General features: G+C 41.9%; 1 protein-coding gene across 1 annotated transcript in view; it reads right to left on the bottom strand.

Annotated features, from left to right (window-relative positions):
• The window catches only part of FECH (ferrochelatase), a 40,579-nt gene that overhangs the window by 4,224 nt on the left and 11,719 nt on the right, over positions 1 to 24,636 (bottom strand). Inside the window, exons 3-8 of the mRNA XM_038744318.1 lie at positions 23,160 to 23,279; positions 22,031 to 22,179; positions 17,278 to 17,412; positions 16,015 to 16,121; positions 8,941 to 9,039; positions 2,808 to 2,915 (exon numbers count right to left, since the gene is read on the bottom strand). Of these exons, the coding sequence (XP_038600246.1) occupies positions 2,808 to 2,915; positions 8,941 to 9,039; positions 16,015 to 16,121; positions 17,278 to 17,412; positions 22,031 to 22,179; positions 23,160 to 23,279 (718 nt within the window). The remainder of the gene's footprint in view (positions 1 to 2,807; positions 2,916 to 8,940; positions 9,040 to 16,014; positions 16,122 to 17,277; positions 17,413 to 22,030; positions 22,180 to 23,159; positions 23,280 to 24,636) is intronic.

Below are 24,636 nucleotides of genomic sequence, written 5' to 3'. Positions count from 1 at the left end.
AAAGGCTTTTCCTATGCAGCCTGCTTAAGATTGCCCTTCCAAGCAATTTTTAATCTTAAAACGATGGAGTTCTGTTAACAGCATAAGTAATATCCTGTAATACATGACTTGCTTTTAACTCTCTCATGTAAAAGAAGAAAAATAAAAATTATCTTGATGATAAACTTCGTGAATAAAAATTATATAAAGCAGCTCAAGTTGGAAACAATATTTGACAAGGGAAAATGATTTGCAGAGACACAGCAACCTGCTTCAGTATGAAATCCATTCCTTCCATAGTTTGATCTTTCTGGAAGGCTTGTCACACTAAGACAAGTGAGCACAAAGTGGGTGTCTGCATCTTTTAACCAAGATTTACACAGTTTAAAGTGTGAGTTTAACCAAGTTCATAGCACTGTTTGACTAGGTGACCACAGATACATGGTAAATATGGCTAGAATTCACATGTCCAGCCACAAATTTTGACCTAAAGCAAAACTAAAGTCAGGTTTCTTCCAAGAAGCCCTCACCGACTAACCACTCATTTCACCACCCTATTTGCCCTTCCTTCTGTGTTGTCTGTGAATTTGGCTTTGTACCTCTTGGCACTCTGTTACTCAGCCTAGCCCCACAGCACTTACACTCTGCTGCTTCTCCTATTTGCGATTTATTTTAATGACTATCCACCCTCAGATAGCATGCTTTTTGAGGACAGGGGTCATGTTTATCAACTACTATATTCATTATTCATGCATTCATTCATTCACATTTATTGAGCGCTTACTGTGTGCAGAGCACTGTACTAAGCGCTTGGGAAGTACAAGTTGGCAACATATAGAGACGGTCCCTACCCAACAACAGGCTCACAGTCTAGAGGGGGGAGACAGACAATAAAACAAAACATGGACAGGTGTCAAGTCAGTCTCAATCAATCAATTATATTTATTGAGTGCTTACTGTGTGTAGAGCATTGTACTAAACGTTTGGGAGTACAATATAACAGAGTGGGCAGATGTGTTCCCTGCCCACATGCTTGCAATCTAGAAAGGAGCTTGCAGACTGTAGAGCGCTATAGTGTTCTCCTGAGTGCTTAGTGCAATGCTCTGCACCGAGGAAGTGCTTGATAAAGCAAGTCCAAAGGACTATTTCAAGAAGTAATATGGTCACTTCCAAGTCCTAATTAAGGAACAGTTAGTAGTAACGCTGCAAACGCCACTGGAAGCAGAGCGAAGAGAACAGCACCTCACTTATCTTTTCCCCTTTCCCTCTTCCCAAGATACACATCTAAAGCGAGGCAGGCTAAGGAGATTGAGTCAGTTGGGATCACCCTTGCCTTTAAGCACTCTGATGAATGGGAATGGAAGTAAAGCAGAACAGTCTGCAATGGAGCACCAGAAAAACAATAAAGTGGCAGATCATCTACTCTGACTGGAATTGTTTCAAAGTGCATGCACTTGTGTTTGTTTGCTTTTTTGACACAAGCCGCCTGGACTGGGGTCTCCACATCAGGCAGGATGCCCCTCACTGACACCCATCCATTCATTCATTCTTATTTATTGAGCACTTACTGTGTGCAGAGCACTGTACTAAGCACTTGGGAAGTACAAGTTGGCAACATATAAAGACGGTCCCTACCCAACAACGGGCTCACACTCTAGAAGGGGGAGACAGATAACAAAACAAAACATGTAGACAGGTGTCAAAATCGTCAGGATAAATAGAATTAAAGCTATATGACCAAGCTATATGTGCTCCAAGGAACCGTGGGCAGGGCGGGGCGGCCGTTAGCCAGTCAGCCAAGCAGCTACCAGCAGTATTGCCGGCTCCTGGTGAGGATCGGGGACCCCTCTGCGATGAAGACGGAGGAAAGCAGGCCCAAGGTCCTGCTGCCGTGCCTCTTTCACCAGTAAGATGTGACCTCTGTCCCACTTGTGGGATGGAGGGGAGCACTGCAGGGGGAGCTGGAGTTTTGCCAGTGCTGTGGCTTGGAATGTCCTATTCCCCACCCTCCCGCAACACCCATCCACTCGGAATGACTAGGCATTAAAACTGCCTTGGCCCTTCTGCCCACTCTGGTACGAATCAAGCTGTACTTTAGGGACCGTCTCTATATGTTGCCAACTTGTACTTCCCAAGCACTTAGTACAGTGCTCTGCACACAGTAAGCGCTCAATAAATACGACTGAATTAATGAATCCCTGCTTAGGAGATGCAAGGGCCACTCCAGAGTTCGAGGCCACTCTCGGTGAAGAAGACTGGGCTAAACTCTAGAACTAAACTGGATGTCAGGACTGGTGATTTGGGAGGTAGTTCAATTCTAATTCTGTCTTTTGTGTGATCTTGGGCAACTCAATTCATTTCTCTGTGCCTAAGTTACCTCATCTTTAAAATGGGGATGAAAACTGTGGGTCCCATGAGGGACATGGACTAGGTCCAACCTATCTTGGATTTTCCCAGTACTTAATACAGTACCTGGCACATAGTAAGCGCTTAAAAACCATTAAAAAAACCCACCACCACCAACAAAAAAAAACCACAGTCAAGAAACTGCAGAACCCAGGTTTCAACTTCAGGCACATGAAACCATTTATCTGTACTTGCCCAAGTGCTTAATACAGTGCTCTGCACATGGTAAGCACTCAATAAAAAACACTGATTTGTAAAGAGCAAATAAGCACCCAAAATAAAGTAGATGAGAACAGGCCTCCCCCCAGCCACCAGAACAAAAAACTCCACAGCAAAGAAGATGATTAAGAGAGCAATGGCTTTAAGGACTGTATTAAAAATGGCTGAATTTCCAACATGCGACAATTGTACAGATTGCATACCTTTGACTGCCAGACAAGTCTGTAAGCATTGGAGTAACCCAAATTCTCCATTACTCTTTGAACTGTAGCTCCCACTTCTTGAGGATATGGATCACCTCGATTCACTACCTGTGACAGAGAAACATCACAATTTAAGCCTCTACCAATCAATCAATCATATTTACTGAGCACTTTCAGTCTGCAGACCACTGTACTAAGTGCTTGGGAGAGTACAACAAAATCGAGTTGGTAGAAACGTTCCCTGCCCACAAGGAGCTTACAGTCTAGAGGGGGAGACAGACATTAATAGAAATAAATTACAGATATGTGCGTAAGTGCGGTAGGGCTGAGGGTTGGGTTTAAAAGGGGCAAATCCAAGTTCAACGGTGATGCAGAAGGGAGTGTGAGAAGTGGAAATACGGGATTTGTAGGGAGGGAAGGCCTCTTGGAGGAGATGTGCTTTTAAAAAGGCTAATTTCTGAACCCATCTGAAGACGTTCAAACAGTACTTTCATGAATAACAAACAATGCTCAATGGAGGGGGAGGACTTGCTCTTTCCCACCTAAGATAAAACTGGTGATTCATAACACCTGGGACCAGACTGCACCTACTGAGAACTAAGAAGCTACCCTCCTTCCTCAAAAACAAATTCCAGACCTGATAACTCTGGAAGGCAAGTCAAGTTTTCAAGGGATTTATTGCTCACCTAAAAAGATGGACTACTGAGTGAACTGCACCTGCAGCATTAACAGTATTGCTGTAAGCACAAATGCAGATCCGTTTTTGAATTTCTCCAGAAACTTGTTTTGCATAGAGCAAAGAGGTTAATGGATCCCAGGAAGAGGAGATGGGTCCCCAAGGCCCCCTGAAAACTACCAGTGCGATTGTACTAGTTGAACAGATGTAGCTTCCCACATATGTCTTGCTTCCCCCATTAAGAGTGACACAGAGATGACTCCAGTCCAACAGACAAACAGTTCTAGGGCTAAGTCTGTCTATGGCTCTGTACAATGCAGGACAAGCTGATAGGTAGGATTAGTAAGGTGCAACGATTATATGAATGTCATTTTCAGGAAATTCCTCCCAAGGTGGAAAGGGGGTTAATTTTCACTTAGATAATTACGGGATATTATGTCTGTTGTGGGTGCAACTTAAATTTAAAGGAAAGCTGCAATAAAAAAAAAATCTTAACCACCCAACCACCCTGGTTCTACCACCCTCAGTATTCACATATATCCTTTCCATAAATATAAAACATTAGTAATAAATTTACTTATGCTCATTGATTCCATTTGAGCCCCCTCCTCCCCCTTCCCATCCCCCCGCCTTACCTCCTTCCCCTCCCCACAACACCTGTATATATATGTATTTTTATTTTATTTGTACATGTTTATTCTATTTATTTTATTTTGTTGATAAGTTTTGTTTTGTTCTCTGTCTCCCCCTTCTAGACTGTGAGCCCACTGTTGGGTAGGGATTTTCTTTATATGTTGCCAACTTGTAATTCCCAAGCGCTTAGTACAGTGCTCTGCACACAGTAAGCGCTCAATAAATACAACTGAATGAATGAATGAATGAATTTGAGCTCATACCTTCAACTAGTTGCATGGGCAGAGATTATGACTTCAAATTATTTAAACACCTACAGCAGTTCTTTGAACATAGTAGGAACTTGGTAAAATGTGTGGTTGTTAATTCCATCTCCTGCTGCTTACAACATAGCCCTGTTTTACATACTGTGAAAGGAAGAATTGAATTTTTGAAAAGAATTTCAAAAAAAAATCACAGCTAAGTATGGTTTGCATGAAAAATGTTGAGTTGGTGGAAACAAAGCTGGAATACATTAGGCCCACACTCTCTCTTATAATAATAATGATAATAATAATAATAATGGTATTTGCTAAGCGCTTACTGTGTGCCAAGCACTGTTCTAAGCACTTGGGTAGATACAAGCTAATCAGGTTGTCCCACGTGGGGCTCACAGTCTTAATCCCCATTTTATGGATGAGGTAACTGAGGCCCAGAGAAGTTAAGTGACTGGCCCAAAGTCACAAGCTGTTAAGTGGAGGAGCCGGGATTAGAACCCACAACCTCTGACTCCCAAGCCCGTCCTCTTGCCACTAAGCCATGCTGCTTCTCTTTCCCTGGGCCCCTATCTAGCCAGTATGATGATGATGATGATGGTATTTGTTAAGCGCTTACTATGTGCAAAGCACTGTTCTAAGCACTGGGGGGGATACAAGGTAATCAAGTTGTCCCACTTGGGGCTCACAGTCTTCATCCCCATTTTACAGATAACGGACCTGAGGCTCTGAGAAGTTAAGTGACTTGCCCAAGGTCACACAGCAGACATGTGGCGGAGTCGGGATTCGAACCCATGACCTCTGACTCCAAAGCCCGTGTTCTTGCCACTGAGCCACTCTGCTTGTCGAGGTATCTGAGGTACCCTATGACTATCCAGGCTGTCCAGAGGAAAGGTGGATAAAGAAAAGCTTGAAATACTCTTTTGATGTAGACCACAAGATTCCTGGGGTGGGTTTAGAGGCAGGAATACTGGTGGGTCCTTTCATTCATTTAATCGTATTTACTGAATGCTTACTCTGTGAAGAACACTGTACTAGGCATTTGGGAAAGTACAACACAACAGTAAACAGTCGCATTCCCTGCCCACAACGAGCTTAGGTATTCCTGCCCCCGCAGCTTGCCCCAGCCCGGTGCATCAGTCATCCCCCTTCTCCCCTTCGTCCCCCTCTCCATCCCCCCGTCTTACCTCCTTCCCTTCCCCACAGCACCTGTATATATGTATATATGTTTGTACATATTTATTACTCTATTTATTTATTTTACTTGTACATATAGAGACGCAGGATGGCTCAGTGGAAAGAGCACGGGCTTTAGGATTCAGAGGTCATGGGTTCAAATCCCGGCTCTGCCGCTTGTCAGCTGTGTGACTTTGGGCAAGTCACTTAACTTCTCTGGGCCTCAGTTCCCTCATCTGTAAAATGGGGATTAAGACTGTGAGCCCCCCCACCATGGGACAACCTGATCCCCTTGTAACCTCCCCAGCGCTTAGAACAGTGCTTTGCACATAGTAAGCGCTTAACAAATGCCATCATTTATATCTATTCCATTTATTTTGTTAATATGTTTGGTTTTGTTCTCTGCCTCCCCCTTCAAGACTGTGAGCCCACTGTTGGGTAGGGACCGTCTCTATATGTTGCCAACTTGTACTTCCCAAGTGCTTAGTACAGTGCTCTGCACACTTAAGCGCTCAATAAATACGATTGATTGATTGATTGATCCCTTGCTTGTCTGGCCTGGTCATCCATCCCCCCTTCTCCTGGCCCGGCCCGACCTGGTCATCCTCTCCACTCGCCCGGCCCGGCCCAGTCGGTCATCCATTCCCCGTTCTCCTGCCCCAGCCTGGCTCATCCATTCCCCGTTTTCCTGCCCCAGCCTGGCCTGGTCTGGTCATCCTCCACTCTCCTGGTCTGGCCCAGTCAGAAATCCATCTCCTGCTCCCCTGGCCTGGCCTCATCAGCCTTCCCCTCACTCTCCTGGCCATCCCCTCCTTAGCTGCACCGACCCTGTCAGCCATACCCCGCTCCATCTTCCACTCTCCTGGCGCAGCCGAGTAGGTCATTCCCCCGTCACCTGGCATGGCCGGTCAGTTTTCCCCCATTCGCCTGGCCTTGTCCACCCTGTCATCCACCCCGCCGCTCTCCTGTCCCATCCCAGCGGGACTGCCAGCCCTCCCGCCCTGGCCCCAGCGTCTGCATCAGCCGGGGGGCAGGTACGCATGCCCGCACGCAGACTGAATACTATAGCTGCACCTAAGCAATCCAAACCTGAGTTTGATCTAGGTGTCAGGTCTGTCCTAACTACAACAGAAATTTAGGTAGACTATCCACTGGAAAAAAAGACGTTTCAACCCAGAGACACCACACAGAGAGAGTCATGCGGAAGAAACTACTTTGTTTCTCCCAGCCACAAAACGACGAGGTGGTAGACCCAACTCACTGGGAGACTAAAAAGGAGAAAAATGAGACATGAAGAAGAGAAATAGGAAGCAAAGCACCTGATGTCAGAGTGTGTAACCTTGAGTCTTTTTGGACATTTCAAAAGCTGCACTGCCCAAGCTTCAGATGCCTCTCCACATGGGGTGTTGAAGGTGGAGAAATCAATCAATCAATCGTATTTATTGAGCTCTTACTGTGTGCAGAGCACTGTACTAAGCGCTTGGGAAGTACAAGTTGGCAACATATAGAGATAGTCCCTACCCAACAGTGGGCTCACAGTCTAAAAGGGGGAGACAGAGAACAAAACCAAACATACTAACAAAATAAAATAAATAGAATAGATAAGTACAAGTAAAATAGAGTAATAAATATGTACAAACATATATATATATATACACATATATATATATATATATATATATATATATATATATATATATATATATAAAAGTGGGGAGAAAGGCCTAACCTTCCCTCCCAAAGACATTAGAGCCTGATGAGAGACAAAACTCTGCACTGATGACCACTAGATGGAGAGAAAGACCAGGAAGAAGCATCCATCAGCCTTGGTCATAAAAAAGATAATCAGGCAGGGACATGGAATTTAGAGATATTTTATTCTTAGCCTTAATAAAGGAATTACACTTCACCTTTCAAGCATATACATCCATGCTTTGACTCCAATTACATTGCTGTGAATGAATATTAAGGCTCCTTTCTCTTGTTATTCCAAATATATGTATGTTTAAAAAAAAAGCACATCTCCCTCTTCATTGTTTTCCGTTCTATCTGCTGGGCCACTCTTTTTCTTCCAGGGCCACCAGTGAAGTAAAAAACCTCCTCTGCTTCCTGTCTCTAATAGCTATTCTATTTGCTTGACTTCTTTCCAAAAATGACACACTGGTCAATTGTTTTCTGGCATAGTGACTGAACACATACTTCGCTTAAAGAAAAATAGACGCTTAAAAAAAATGATCTTTAGTGTACCCCAGATGGATTTTTTTTTAAGCAAATCTCAAAGTTCTCTCTCAGCCCCATCCACACCCATTAATGTAACAGCAATGTTATCCCTGGTAGTTATGAGCATTGATAGTGTAAAGTAAAATCACCAGACAGCTGAGGAGTATTATTTTCTTAATTAAGGAACCAATAATAAACAAATATAAGACTTTATTTGCCTCCTTCCCTAACTAGCTAGGCTAACTTCAGATATTTCCCCAAGTAAGTATTACCCTGAATTTATCAGAGAGAAAGAGAAAAACAATGTATTGCCTTCCATGCAAAGCAATGTAGAGAAATGAAGACCACCAGCTAAGCCATGAACTGCCTCTTATTTTGAACTACTGTATGAAATGTGCTTACCAAATTCTTACATTCTCTTACATGTATTTATTATTTGATCTCCAAACATAGTCTATCCAGTTCAACTGCTGTAGCAGATGCTGGTGCTGAAAAAAATGGAACCCACTTTCTTTTCAATCATCAGTTGACATCTCCAGCATTTAAATGAGGGAAACAAGAGAGGTTATGACAAGGCAGGAACCAATTAGAGTACAACCTCATAGTTCCTCCTTGTGCAGAACTCTGAGCACCTTGCCTAAATGTGATTCCCTATTTATAGAACAAAGAAAAAACTCAAATGGCTTTGTGGGCATCAAATGACCGCTACAAACCTTTTAAAGGTAAACGAATGAGAAGCCAACGGCTTAGTCTGAGTCCCCTCGGCAATTTAGATCGGCCAAAACGCAGCAGCTGACAGCCTCTGGATTCAAGCTTGAGAGTACAGCCTGGCTGGGCACGTTCTCTCTTGTCCTCAACAAAACATTAAAGGCTTTGGAATTTACTCCTTTTGACAATCAAGAGTGGGAGTCTTCTTGATTCAGATGACAGGGCACCTTGGTACTCATTGGAATAAACCAAGATAATCACTTAATTTGAAAGGGAGTTTAATTCTACCTTGGTGATAGCTGAGATAATTTTATGTTGAAATGTTCTTCTTTTGTACGCGCGTTGTCGTTACGTAGGCCAATTTCTAAGTGTATAAAACCGGCCAACTCAGAGTGCTTGTCCCAAGAAATTTACAACCTAATGGATACATTTCTCATGGTCTTCAATTATATTTCTGATTACTTACCGACATTGGAAGTGAGTGTGCAGAAAAAAGAATGACAACTTCTTCTCTCTTCTCAGGTGGAAACTGGTCCAATTCATTCCGAATATGGTCCACAAAGCACTGGGTGAAGAATTTTAAAAGGGAGTAAGTGAGGGGAGAGAAAGACAAAGGAAGCAAATATTCGAAACAAGAGATATACAAAATCGTCTCAGAGCACTACTCAGTGGAAAATGTTCACTTTTTTGATTACGAAAAGGTATAGTCTTTCCTGCTTCAGTCCACCATAAAAATAGACAGCAATGATTTCAGGGGCCTGGGGAATTTGATGGGAAACTTCTAAAGCTTGCTAATGGCCCACTGCAAAACCGTACGCTCTGCGCCTGCTTCCCCTGGGGAGCTGGAGGGCACATTTCCAGATGGAGAGGAAACACAGATGGGGAGGAGAGGCTGTTTTAAACCCTCCCATTTGCTCCGTTAGCAGGAAAACAGCTTACGAGGTCTTTCTAAATCTCCCTTAGTTTGGCTTTCTGGTATACCACATTAAAATAGAATACATTAGATGGGAAAAAAGGGAAAACTACAATGTTTAAAGCCAGAGCTCCACAATATTTGCTGAGAATACCACATACATCATTGGCTCTTATGCAGAGTTAAAACGAAAGTAGAAAACCGAGTCCCTGCCCTCCAATTGCTCACGGTCAGGCAAGATGTTACAAGTAGAGAAAAGTATACGCGATTCCAAATGCCAGAAGCAAATAAAAGCACATAATTATAACAATAACTATAGGCACAGTCATGTTAGATAACTATCAGTGATTGGAGTCTGGTAAGATTAATCTGGAAAGTCTTTATAAAAGAAGTGAGTATTTTAGTGGAGGTTTGATTGAGGGCAAAGAATATGGTTTGCAGAAAAGAGGGGAGAGTGGATGCAGAATGCTATGTACAATCATGATACAGAATGCGTGATGCAGAATGATATGTACAGAGAAGCAGCATGGCTCAGTGGCAAGAGCATGGGCTTGGGAGTCAGAGGTCATGGGTTCTAATTCCGGCTCTGCCACTTCTCTGCTGTGTGACTTTGGGCAGTCACTTAACTTTTCTGTGCCTCAGTTCCCTCATCTGTAAAATGGGGATTAAGACTGTGAGCCCCACGTAGGATAATCTGATTACCTTGGATCTACTCCAGTGCTTAGAACTGTGCTTGGCACATAGTAAACACTTAACAAATACCATCATTATTATTAATATTACAACGATCCACTGAATCAAGGAAACGCAGGCTTGGGGAGAAAGCAACTTATAAAAATAACTACAATTACCCATATTTTGCTTGGTGTAGGGGAACAGGGATATATACAGACACACTCTCATCTACCCTGCTTCTTTCATCTTCTGTCCAAACCCATTTTCACCCTCTGACAGCAGCAGACGTCCTTAGACAAGACCAGAACAGGAGCAGAAGGAGGAGACAAGTAAGAAAACTAAAGCTGCTGCCTCCTTGGAGTTCTTTCAGGGCTGGCTGGCATGGAGCCCTGGGAGCTGGCAGAGGAGAGAACTCGGGGGAATTAGCAGTTTTAATTCCTCTACTTACTTTCCCTGCTACTGCTATTTCTTGCAGAGCTCCTGGCTACAGTAGCTGAAAATTGGAGGAAGCTTGTATAAGTGGCCTGGTGAGCCCGAAGGCAAAGTCCCGCAATTGGCTTACCATGGCAAAGAAGAGAACAAGAACTCCCATCCATGCCCGATAGTCCCCAAAGGTACTTATTCAGAGTCAGGAAGCCTCGCCCAATTTATATGGCATGCTCTCTACCGGGTTGCATCTTCCCCAAAACACAGACATTGTGCAACACTGCAATTCCAAGGAGAGGGGCGAGTCCAAGATAATTGTATATTTATACCCAATTCCCCTACAACATGGAGGCTGCAATCAATCAATTGTATTTATTGAGCACTTACTGTGTTCAGCACACTTTACTAAGCACTTGGAGACTGCAATAAACACGGTTTGTAAACATGTATCCTGTCCACAAGTACCTTATAGTCTAGACGGGGAGGAAGACATTATAAATTATGGATATCAATCGATATTTATTGAACATTTACTGTGTGCAAAGCCCCGTTCTAAGTGCTTGGGAGTGTACAATATAACAGAGTTGGTAGATATGTTGATATGTACATAAGTGACATCTACATATGTACATAAGTGTTATGGGGCTGAGGGTGAGGTGAATACAAGTGTTTAAACGGTACAGATCCAAGTGTGTCGGCAGCACGGAAAGGATGGGGAGTAGGGGAAATAAGGGCTTAGTCGGGGAAGGCCTCTTGGGGAAGATGTGATTTTAATAAGGCTTTGAAGGTAGAGAGTGGTGGTCTGTCATATATGAAGTGGGACAGGGACTGTATCTGCCCTGATTATCTCACTGAGTAGGTACTCCAGCATTTAGCACAGTGCTTGGCACATAGGAAGCACTTAACAAATACCATTTATTATTATTATTATGAAGGGAAAGGGATTTCCAAGCTAGAGGGGAGGACATGAGCAAGCGGTCAGCAGTGAGAAAGATGAGATCGAGGCACAGGGAATAGGCTGGCGTTACAGCAAAGTGTGTGGGCTGGGTTGTAGTAGGAAATCAGCAAGGTAAAGAAGGAGGGGGCAAGCTGATTGAGTGTTTTAAAGACAATGGTAAGGAGTTTCTGTTTGAAGCAGAGGTGGTTGGCAACTGGAGGTTCTTGAGGATTGAGGTGGCCGGGACTGAACAGTGTTTGAGAGATATGATCCAAGCAGCAAAGTGAAGCAAGGACTTGCGTGGGGAGAGATGAGAGGCAGGGAGGTCAGCATGGAAGTTGATGCAGAAGTCAAGGTAGGATATGAGGTGTAGTAGAAGATGGAGAGGATGAAGATGGAGGGGGAGAGGAAAGGGCAAATTTTAGGGATGTTGTGAAGGTAGAATTGATAGGATTCGGTGACAGATTGAGTATGTGGGTTGACAGAGAGATGAGTCGAGGATAATGCCAAGGTTACTGGCTTGTAAGGCAGAAAGATACTGGTGTTGTCTACAGTGATGGGAAAGACAGGAGTAACATAGGGTTTGGGAGGGAGGAGTTCTGTTTTGGACATGTTAACTTTGAGGTGTCAGGGAACATCCAAGTAGAAAAGTCCTAAAGGCAAGAGGAAATGTGAGACAGCACAGAAGGAGAGAGGTCATAGCTGGAGATGTAGATTTGGGAATCATCTGCACAGAGATGGTAGTTGATGCCAGGGGAGCATATGAGTTCTCCACTGAAGTGGGTGTAAATGGAGAGCAGAATAGGACCCAGAACTGAGCCACGATTGACTCCCACAGTTAGAGGGTTGGAGGCAGAGGAGGATCCTGCAAAATCAATCAATCAATCGTATTTATTGAGCACTTACTGTGTGCAGAGCACTGTACTAAGCGCTTGGGAAGTACAAGTTGACAACATATAGAGACAGTCCCTACCCAACAGTGGGCTCACAGTCTAAAAGGGACTGTGCAAAAGAGACTAGACTAAGAAGGCCAGAAAAATAGAGGAAGAATCAGGATTTCTGTAAAACCCTGTATTAAGGTAAACCCACTTTGTCGTATACATTACGTCCAATGTCATGTACCTTGGCAGTCACACAAACTGTTTCTTTCAACATTGCAATATGTTGAATCCAAACGGGCTCATTCATTCAATCATATTTACTGAGCACATACTGTGTGCATTGCACTGTACTAAGTGCTTGACTCGTGTAGTTGGACGAGCACTCTCTAATGCCCTAAATTGTACAAGCAAAATGGGTATGAAAATCATGCACCACACCAAAGTGAATATGCATAATACTATCTTGTAATAGTTTTTTTTTAAAAGCTACCCTTGGAATCTATGTATTTTTTCCTAGTCACATGCATGTACAATTTTATATTTACTTGAATATTCAATTATTCAGCTATTTCAACCTGACATATTGGTACTACCTCCTGATACATCCTTGTTCTTTCTCTTTATCTTATTTGTACATAACTTTTGTCTGTCTCCCCTGTTAGACTCTAAGTTCCTTGAGGACAAAAAGTATATGCCTTGTTTCTCTCCCAGTGCTTAATACAATGCTTTACATTCCTTAAGAGATCAATAAATACCACTGTTTGATTAATCAGAATTATCAAATAAAGTTTCTCCAAACTCAAACCTCTTCACTTACACAACCACTACATCTTCTATATTCAAATTAATTAAGTGGTGGGAGTGATACAAAAGATTATGCCCATTTTGTAAAAGGAGGAATTGCCTGACAGAGAGGTTAACCAACCTGCAGTCAGAAAAGCAGCGTGGCCTAGTGGAAAGAGCACAGACCTAAGAGTCAAAGGACCTGGGTTCTAATCCTGCTCCACAACTTATCTGCTGTGTGACCTTGGGCAAGTCACAACTTCTCTGTGCCTCAGTAACCTCATTTGTAAAATGGGAATTAATAAAATAATTGTGGCTGTGAGCCCCATATGGGACCTGGACTGTGTACAACCTGATTATTGTGTATCTACGCCAGTGCCTGGTGCATAATAAGTGCTTAATAAGTATTATTTTTAAAAAGTCACATATTTAAACAGTCCTAGATCCCAAACACAACTCCAAGCATGCTTGACTTCTTCCTCGATGACATTCTGCCACTGCGATAGTCCTCTACATTCCCCTTGGCTATGTATTTTGACTTTTAAAATGACAAAAAAAAACCCCAATTCTGGGTTTTGTGAATCCAGGATCAGGCTGTGTGAATTCAACTCCTCCTGAAAGGAGTAACATTTCCCGATCTCTATGGCATATTTGAGAAGCAGCATGGCATAGTGGATAGAGCATGGGCCTCGGAGTCAGAAGGTCATGGGTTCTACGCCAGGCTCCGCCACTTGTCTGCTGTGTGACCTTGAGCAAGTCACTTCACTTCTCTGGGTCTGTTACCTCATCTTTAAAACGGGAATTAAGACTGAGTGTCCAATGTGGGACGAGGGACTGTGTCCAACCAGATTTGCTTGTATCGCCCTCCCAGCACTTAGTACAGTGCCTGGCACATAGTAAGCACTTTAACAAATACCACAATTATTATTATTGAGAAAAGTACTGCTTTACTGCAGATATCTCTATTGTGGGGTGCTACTGCATGTTAATGTTAACTGATTAAGATTCTTTAAATCCAAGCATCTTCTGAGAAAGAAGCCAGTTAAGGAAGAACAGTTTGTCCATGATACAAAGTTGATGATGATGTTATTTGTTAAGTTTGTTATGTTGCCAATTTGTACTTCCCAAGTGCTTAGTACAGTGCTCTGCACATAGTAAGCGCTCAATAAATACAATTGATGATGATTTGTTAAGTGCTTACTATGTGCCAGGCACTGTAGTAAGGGCTCATTCAGGACAACAGAATACATGTTTCTCTAAGAGGGTTGTTCCCAAGTTGTGAAGGACAAACATACTACAAGTAATGAAACCCATTTAATTAAGTGTGAAATATGATTTAGACCTTGAGAAGCAGTGTGGCTCAGTGGAAAGAGCCCGGGCTTTGGAGTCAGAGGTCATGGGTTCAAATCCAGGCTCCACCACTTGTCAGCAGTGTGACTTTGGGCAAGTCACTTAACTTCCCTGTGCCTCTGTTACCTCATCTGTAAAATGGGGATTACGACTGTGAGCCCCACGTGGGGCAACCTGATCACCTTGTAACCTCCCCAGCGCTTAGAACAGTGCTTTGCACATAGTAAGCGCTTAATAAATGCTATTATTATTGTTATTATTATTATTATTATTATTTCCCTGGACATCCCTTTTAATGATGTCTACTGCCATCTAGTGGTTACAGATTTTATGGGTAAGAACTAAATATTTCAAATATATTTCAAGATGTAAAGTTAGCGGCAATTTGCTGGAAATCAGTGAACTTCAAAAAACAAAGTAAGGTTCTTAAAAGCTACATTCTTTATTTTTCCTTTTTAAATACATTTTATCCCATTCAAATAGATGATAATGCACCCCAAGTTCAAATGGTGACTGTTTTTGAGTCAAGTGCTAGCACAAAAATTCAAGGAATCCTAAGTTTAGAAATAGGTTTAAATTTTGCTTGTTTAGATCCTTCTTGAATTATTGTTTTCTGAATTTATTTCATAAAAAAACCAAATGGAAAAAGTGTATGAAAACAATGATTCTGAATTACCACAATGAAAGATTTAAGCCCAAATATATGCCCTGGCACACAGAGATCTATTTTTAAGTCATATACACTTCAGAAAAAGCATGTCATAAAAGAAAAGGAATGGACTTATAGTACAGTATTATTCGGAAAGGCATGAGGTTTGTAATTGAAAGTAAATTAAAAATGTATTCTGCTCCTGGAATCCTAAGTTTAGAAATAGGTTTAAATTTTGCTTGTTTGTATTCTTCTTGAATTATTGTTTTCTGAATTTATTTCATAAAAAAACCAAATGGAAAAAGTGCATGAAAAGAATGATTCTGGATTACCCCACAATGAAAGATTTAAGCCCAAATATATGCCCTGGCACAAGAGATCTATTTTTAAGTCATATGCACTTCAGAAAAAGCATGTCATAAAAGAAAAGGAATGGACTTATAATACAGTATTATTCTGAAAGGCATGAGGTTTGTAATTGAAAGTAAATTAAAAGTTTATTCTGCTCCTGGTGGGCAGGTATTGAACTGTATTTCCCAAGCTCTTACTACAGTGTTCTGCACACAGTAAGTGCTCCATAAATATCAATTATTGACTGATTATAACAAAGTTTTATAACTTGACCAGAGATCTACATACCGCATGCTCTTTGAGACAAAAATACCATTCTCTAATGTTTCTATTGGCTTATGACTTTTTACTGCCTCTTGCAAAACAGTTACTTTTAGAAGCCAAAATATTTTTATTCCTTGAGTTGTCCCTTCAAGCGTGAAAGGATACAATCAAGTTTATGATTTAAGACTGTGGAATGGGACATGAAACAGTTAAATCTTGGGGAGGGACAAAAATTGTATTACATGGGGATGAAAACCTGATTCACCTAGCAACAAAAACTTCAAAAGACATTGGTGATTAGCTTCCCTTACCTGAATAAGGAGAGGGTGAGTTGGCCATCTGTCAATCGTACTCCACTTCATCGTTGGCTTCTTCCCTACTTCATTATAATATCGGTAAATGGCATTTAAGCTGCTGCCTAGAATGCGGAGGTGGGTGTTTAATAAATGCTTTTTCACTATGATGGGAATGAAGAGCGGGTTAGCAGAAGCAGCTGCCATTTAACTTTAAAGTTCAGAAATGGTTCCACAATAACCTTAAAATAATGCCAATATTTTAAGATTTATTGAGATGGGATTGGCACAAGGAGCTGGAGAAAGAAGGACGAGAAGGAGGTTGTTACTGCCTCTGCCACCGCCAGCAGCACCACCTCCCGCTGTTACTTCCGACAGCATCGCCCACTCCATCCCCACCCAGCAGAAGGAGGGAGCCCGAGAGAAGAAATTGAGCCAAGGGAACCAAAAGGACTTGCCAGTTAAAATTGAGAACTAGTGAGAAATCCTTTCCATACTCAGTTTTTTTCATCTAAGAACAATCAGAGAGCAAAAATGTCATGATGACCATGAAACCAGGGTGCGACAGTGACCGTTCTTGCAAAAGGCGTATTCATAGGACAAAACTGGAATTCGAGTGGGGGAGGGAGAGAGGGAGACTGCGAAGAATGGGTCAGTTTCTTCAGAGTAGTACATGTGGATGATGAGTTTTTGGTACTTCTACTTTACTACTTCCAATACCAAGAACAGTGAAGTTTTCAGATGCTCGACTGTAAACTATTTGAGGACAGGGATCATGTCCTTTTATACTCTCTTTTATACTCTCCCAAGTGCTTTGTACCAATGCTCTGCACAAAGTGGGCACAATATATTCAACCTATGATGGCTGAGAATTAGGTAATCCACTGTGAAATGTTATAATCCCAGATGCTATGTGAACCAACATTTTTGCCTTTAAATTAACATCCATTTATTTACACTGGTAAACAGAGTCCTGGGGTAATGAAATTGAGGCTTTTTACACAAATTTTAGAGCTAAAGATGATCCTGAGACACTGTTTCTAACTCACTGTTCTAATTGTCTGCAGAATGGGTAAATAACTCAAGTGAGAGATTTCAACAGGCTACCCTGAATTGTAGAGTTTAAAGGGAACAGGCTGGATTTGCCATTCAAATCTTAAAAGATCTACACATCTCTTTGTAATACTCCATGAGCACCCTGATTCCCAGGCACTTCATGTCACCACGTTTGGCTCTGTGCAATGCTTACCCTCCAATTTGAAAAAAAAAACAAGCCCGCACCTGTTGTAGAGCAGCTGTACTGCGGATACTGCGTGAAAGCAACAGCCCTTTCAATTCCATCTTTTTCCATTTCTTCTATTGCTTCTTCTGTTAGAGGATGGACATAACGAAATCCAATGTAATATTTGTGAGGTGCTGTTTGGAAAAACAGAGGAAGAAAGAAAGAAGACAGAGAGGTTGATCTTTGCACAGGTTTCTGATATGGCCCTGCAAGGAACTACACATAATGCGATCAACACCCACATAGACAGCTGATTCAGGCCTGCCTTTATATGAATTTTTACCAGTTTTTAAAAAAATAGAGATACAGGACAAAGCATACAGCATATGTCAAATTTCATAGGTTTGATATTTGAAAATTGTATCTATTTTGTTCCACTTAATCAGTAAAAATATGGAATAAGAACTGACAATTAGGTTCCTGTGCTCCTACCTTATCCTTTAGAAAGAGTAGGTGGGTCTGTGTGAATCTGCATGGGAGGCTTTCACTTTCCTGGCTTTGTACAGAGTTTTCCAAGGTTAAAAAAAATTGCATTCGAACCCCTGAGTTAACCTGATCTTCTGTGGTGCTCCTCAACTGCTGAAATTTCCCAAGTCCTTGTTTAATATTCGTTTGTAGGTATGCTTTACTTTGTTAACAGTCTTTATATCACTATTCTCATCATCTTTCGTTAACAACAGCATTTATTGGATGTCTACATCCCTTAGTTTATAAATGCATTCTTTAACTTAAGTGTCAGATTCTTTTTCCTGGTGACAGATATTAAAGGACATTCTGTTTCTCTCCTCCCATTTTCACCAACACCTTTTAAGACCAACAAGTTTAGTTGCTGAGAGTTCTAATAGCAAATCAAATCCTAACGGCTGAAATATGGGGATTAGGCCCTAGGGAGACACCTCCATACCTAAGCCTACTTTCATAGGCTTCGCTCCAGGGCTGAACTAATTCTGGAGATATGGAAAATGCTCACCAAGCCCACATTAGCCAGTGCCTCCCTTAAGGGAAGCTCCAAAGGGATTTCAGGAAGTCCTGAGATCTCCTGGCTGGTTGTGTGTGGGCTTGCAGGATCTTCTAGGGAACTCAATGGATTAATCCCAAGTGAGTAAAATGTCCAGGTGTCGCTTAAGTTCTCTGCCCTGGTAGCAGCTAGCCAACACCTCAAACATGACATTTGGATAGAAAACGGGCCTGAGAGTCAGAAGAACCTGGGTTCTAATTCTGGTTCCACCATCTGTCTGTTGTGTGAACTTGGGCAAGTCAGTTAACTGCTCTGTGCCGCAATTACCTCATCTGTAAAATGGGGATTAGGACTGTGAGCCCCGTGTAGGACAAGGACTGTTTCCAACCTGATTAGCTTGTATCTCACAAGTCCTTAAAAAGTGGTTTAAGCACTTAAACCAGTGCTTAACATGTTCCATAAAAAAAATGTCCAAAACAGAACTCATCTTCTCGTACTTGCCTACCCACCCAAACCCTGTCCTCCCCGTTACTTTCCCATAACAGGATCACCATCCTATCTCACAAGCCCATAACCTTGGCAGTGTCCTCGCCTCACCTCTCTCGTTCAGCACACATATTCAATCTGTCAACAAATCCTGTGGACTCTACCTTCACAATATTGCTAAAATCTATCCATTCTTCTCCATCCAAACTGCTACTCTGCTGACCCAAGCATTTATCCTATCTCACCTTGGCTATTTCATCAGCCTCCTTGCTGACCTCCCTGCCTCCTGTCTCTCCCCACTCCAGTCCATACTTCATTCTGCTGCCTGGATCATTTTCTAAAAACAAATTCAGTCCATGATTTCCAATAACCTCCAGTGGATGCCTATCCACCTCCACATTAAACAGAAAATCATTACCATTGGTTTTAAACCACTCAATCACCTTGCCCCCTATCTTAACTCACTGATTTCCTACTACACCCAAAATTATCATTTTACTTCTCTACCTCCAAACTACTAACTGTACCTCAATCTCATCTATCTTGGCACTGACTCCTTGACTGTGCCCTGCCTCTGGTCTGGAACTCCTTCCCCTTTTATATCCAACAGACCACTACCCTCACTACCTTCAAAGCCTTATTAAAATCACATCTCCTTCAAGAGGCCCTCCCCGACTAAGCTCTCATTTTCCCCTACTCCCTCTTCCTTTTGTGTCACTCTTATATTTGGATTTGCACCACCCTCAACCCTACCCACGAATGTACATATCCACAAATTACATTAAAGTCTGCCTCTCCCTCTAAACTGTATGATGGTTTGGGGCAGGGGATATGTCTACCAACTCTGTAATACTGTACTCTCCTAAGCGCTTTGTACAGTGCTCTGCACACAGTAAGCGCTCAATAAATATGATGGATTGATAGCTACATCAAGGCTGATCCCCTGAGGAAATTATTAGTTCCATGAAAATTTATTCAAAGCCCCAGAGTTTACAAAGTCCCCCAGACAGTGGGTTAAACAGCAGATATGGCAAACCGACCTAAATATCCTACTGCCCTTCGTGTCCAAAGCTCACACCTCTGACAATGAAGCTTATGATTAATCAGTTATTACTTCTTCAGGCAGATTCCTTTAACTCTCTTCCACCAGGCATCAGTTACACCCCATAAGCAGCGTGGCTTAGTGGAAAGAGCCCGGGCTTGGGAGTCAGAGGTCGTGGGTTCTACTCCCGGCTCTGCCACTTGTCAGCTGTGTGACTTTGGGCAAGTCAATTCACTTCTCTGTGCCCCAGTTACCTTATCTGTAAAATGGGGATCAAGACTGTGAGCCCCAAGTGGGACAACCTAATAACCTTGTATCTACTGCAGCGCTTAGAACAGTGGTTGGCACATAGTAAGCGCTTAACAAATACCAACATTGTTATTATTATTATTATTACTATTATTATTGAAGACGTGTACTGTCTGTGGTCAGGGTGCTCTCCAAAATCTGCAGACTAAATGACATCTGAATGCTGTCCTGTCAGATACGGGATGGTGGGTCAAAATTGGAAACCAAATTTAAAGTAATTCCCAGAGTGGGTAGATAAGACTCTCTTTATTGTCATCACAATAAAATACATATCTTCCAATTTAGGAACTAGTCATCTTCAACAGTGATCAAACACAGGCAAAATATTTAATTAGGGAATATGGCTAATTTAAATATATGTAGAAATAAAGCCTCCACCATAATCTGGTTGGTTAATTTGTTGGTGTCATTTTTTTTTCCAAGAATATGAATAAAGGCAACACAGTAAATTGGGTCACTTTAAAGACTCAGAAGTAAAGTATCAACCTAGAATAGATTTTATTTATTGTGTATTACAAACACAGCAGGCCTTGTCTTTTGGTACATTTTTGGTTCATAGTTTTCCTCAAATGCAATAACACCATTATAAATATTAACAGACAATTTGTGACATGGTCCCTCCATTTTTAGTAATTTTAAACAGCAGAAAAATTCACTTTCTGAAGCAACAGTCTTCTAGGATGGTTTCCTTTTTTAGTGGTATTTGTTAAGCTCACTGTAGGCAGGGAACATGTCTACCAATTCTGCTATACTGTACTCTCTCTCAAATGCTTAGTACAGTGCTCTGTACCCGGTAAGCATTCAATAAATACAATTGTTGTTAAGCATTTACTATATCCCAGGCATTGTACAAAATGCTGAGGTAGATACAAGCTAGTCATGTTGGACACAGTCCGCGTCCCACATCGAGCTCACAGTTTTAATCCCCATTTTACAGATGAGGTAACTAAGGCCCAGAGAAGTTAAGTGACTTGCCCACAGCAGAAGAGTAGCAGAGCAAGGATTTGAACCTATGGCCTCTGAGTCCTGGGCCTGTGCTTTATCCATTAGGCCATGCTGCTTCCCTAGGCCACACTGCCTCCCGTCTACTGAAAAACAACTTCACACACACATAGCTGTTCAAAATAACATCAGATTTGCCCAAGGTCTGTTCCCCATATACAGCCTGCTGCTCAGGACTAGTTTAATAATAATAATAATAATAATGGCATTTATTAAGCACTTACTATGTGCAAAGCACCGTTCTAAGAGCTGGGGAGGATACAAGGTGATGAGGTTGTCCCACGGGGGGCTCACAGTCTTAATCCCCATTTTACAGATGAGGTAACTGAGGCACAGAGAAGTTAAGTGACTTGCCCAAAGTCACACAGCTGACAATTGGCGGAGCCAGGATTTGAACCCCTGACCTCTGACTCCAAAGCCCATGCTTGTTCCACTGAGCCACGCAGTGTCCCCCACATTACTTTAGATCACACTCCAGTGGGCACATTACTTTAGATCACATTCCAGTGGGCCTCACACTAACATGTGGTGTTCCAGTCACAATCAAAATCTTCCCATCATTTCAAAATGAGTCTTTATTACCCAGGTCAACCCTACTTCTTTCTCCAAGTTTCTCAAACTTATTTTAAAAGATCTTTGTTCAAAGCCTAGGGCTTATTTGTTGGGTTTTTTTTTAATCTGTACTGTTGGAATTCAGAAGAGGAGCCATATTTCAGGAACTTCATTGTGATCTACATATAAAATTGTCTTGGTCCTTCCACAGTCAATTCCAGAAACCTAGGGCTTGTTTGTTGTTTTTTCTTTAATCTGTTGTGTTGGAATTCAGAAGAGGAGCCATATTTCAGGAACTTCATCGTGATCTACATATAAAAGTGTCTTGGTCCTTCCACAGTCAATTCCAGAATTTCGATGCCTAGTTCTTAACCCTGAGCCCGTTTCCTTGACCTCATAGTACCTGTTTGTGGCGAGAGTTCATCCAACAGCTTCACCATGCCTTCCCCCTGCTTCGTAGTCCACATTTTGATGGGCGACCCTCCTCCGATCCTGCTGTACTGTTCCTGAATTTTGGGTGTGCGGCGTTTGGCGATGAATGGTGCCAACTTACTAAATCATTCAACATTTAGTTAAGTCATCTGTTTTAACCACCAGTCAAAAACAAATAAGCCAATCAAAACAGAGAGACGAACTAGACCAAAATTGTTTTAAAAAAATCCAGTTGTCAACTCACCTGTGACACCTGGATCTTTAGCTAAGCAATGGGATAAAGGAGCAGTAACCTTAGCCAGCAATGGCCAAGTCTGGCAGGGACCTCTGGAGCCACGTTCGATACAATGCTAAAGGGCTCCAGTTTCCTGATCGATCAGTTGATCAACTGAACAATTTTGACTGCTGAAATTGTCATGAAGAAAATTTGGGATCCCTGAACACCCAGTACATGGGTAAGTTGACTTGTGTCTTATATCATTTCAGTAAAATATATGAGGACATATTCATAGAGTAGAAAGATATTTGCAGGCATACTATGGGCTGGTGTGGGGCAGAGGGGACGGGCAACGGGTACCCAAGTGACTTGTAACTACTCAAAGACAGTGGCTGAATAGACCATTTGTTGCTCACAGTAATGGAAGACAAGAACATTTTCTTATTTGTTTATTTTTTTGGTTTTTAACTGTAGAAGGTGCTCAGCCACAGCACACATCTTTGTTTTTTAGCTGAAGGTGCTCAGACAAAGCAGTCTGGCCAAGGAAGTTGGGATGACATTTTAAACAACAAACATACTGTCTTTGGAAACAAATGGCAGGAGAGTAACACAGGTACCAAAGGACACAGAAAAGGTAAACAAATCTCATATTCCCTCATTTTTTGGAGCTCTTACTCCATCAGAAGTGATTTCCCTTTAGCCACCCTTTCTCTTGAATCAGTTGCTTACTTTTTCTTAAAAAAAGATAATCATGACTGGAAATATGAGAAAAGATTTACTCTAAACAAAAATAAGACTAATATTGGTTTTGAGGAGATATTTGTAAGTAAATATGACTATTCAGGAAAGAAAAAGTGGGTAGTTGATCAATCCTAATTCTTACTTTTGTACAGGAAGTGTCATCAGGTCTCTATCCAGGAAAAGCCTCAGGAGGAAGTCATGAACATCTCCCAGTGTCTCAGGGCCTCCCATGTTTAACAACAATATTCCTGTTTTAGGTTTCCTATATAAAACAAATTTTAAAGGTTAGCTTGCAAATGCTTATTTTCCTGAGAGCTGAAATTCCTTCACCATGTCTTCCCCCGTCACTAAGGTGCTCGACTTTTAGGGCAACACATTTAATTGTGATTTATACTGAGAACAAAAAAGGAAGGGATTCCTCAAAACACAGATCTGAAATCTGAGCGCATAGAAATGTCACATTGCAATTGTGGAGTACCCTTAATTTCCATCCCTTCCTTTTCCCAAACCAAGCTGAGCCTCCAAGTCAACCTTCTCTTTCAGTCCACTCTATCCAGGTAGAGCTCGCTACTCGCCAGCTTGTATTCTTTGCACTTAAACTTATTTTTCCCTCACCTTTTTCAACTCCCACCCCAGGCTCACATGATTCTTTTGATCGGGAACATGCTTCTTTTCTTTTTTCTTTTTAATGGTATTTGTTACGTGTTTGCTATGTACTGTTCTAAGTACTGGGGTAGAGACAAGCTAAGCAGGCTGGACACAGTCCATATCCCACATGGGGTTTACAGTCTTATCCCCATTTTATAGATGAGGTAACTGACGCACAGAAAAGTTAAGTGACTTGGCCAAGGTTATAAAGCAGACAAGTGACGGAGCCGGAATTAGAACCCAGGTCCTTGTCTCCCAGTTTCGTGCTCTATCCACTAGGTCACGCTGCTTCTCCTCCTACACATTCCCAGATCACAGTTCTTCCCCATCTTCAGAGCCCTTTGAAATCCCCATCTCCTTCACGAAGTGATTCCTGACAAATTCACAACATCCAAATGACATCAACCCAACAGTCACTCAGTTAGCACTTCTGTATTTTCAGTTACTTAACCAGAAGGTTTATCCTGACATATTAGTAGTTCACCTATATTATCATCCTTGATCATTCTTAAACTCTCACTATTTGTACATAATTTTTGTCTGTTGTCCCCCATTAGACTGCAAGGTTCTGGAGGGCAGGGAATGGGTACTCTCTGTTGTATTTCTGTTGTATTATCCCAAGCACTAAGTACAGTGCTTTGCACTCAGGTAGCGGGTGCTCAATGATCAATGTAAAAACTAGATTTTGAAAACTAAAATGGATGGGTGCAGACAGTGAAAGCCACTTACACAGGTAAGTTTTTTTTGAGGCCTTGGTCCGAAATGCTTGTGAAACTTAAAATTTATTTTGTGTGAATGGTTGGCTTTGGTATGCTATTTGGTTTCACTACCATTCCATATTATCAATGAGTGATATTTACTGAGCACTTACTGTGCAGAGAATTGTACTAAGCGCTTGGGAGAGTACAATGTAACAGTGTAACAGACTTGGTAGACACATTCCCTGCCCTCAACAAGCTTAATGTCTAGAG

This window comes from Tachyglossus aculeatus, chromosome 3, assembly GCF_015852505.1.
Source record: "Tachyglossus aculeatus isolate mTacAcu1 chromosome 3, mTacAcu1.pri, whole genome shotgun sequence".
Taxonomy (NCBI): Eukaryota; Metazoa; Chordata; class Mammalia; order Monotremata; family Tachyglossidae; genus Tachyglossus; species Tachyglossus aculeatus.
Note: the sequence above shows the minus strand (reverse complement) of the source record. Positions and strands in the feature narration are given on the sequence as shown.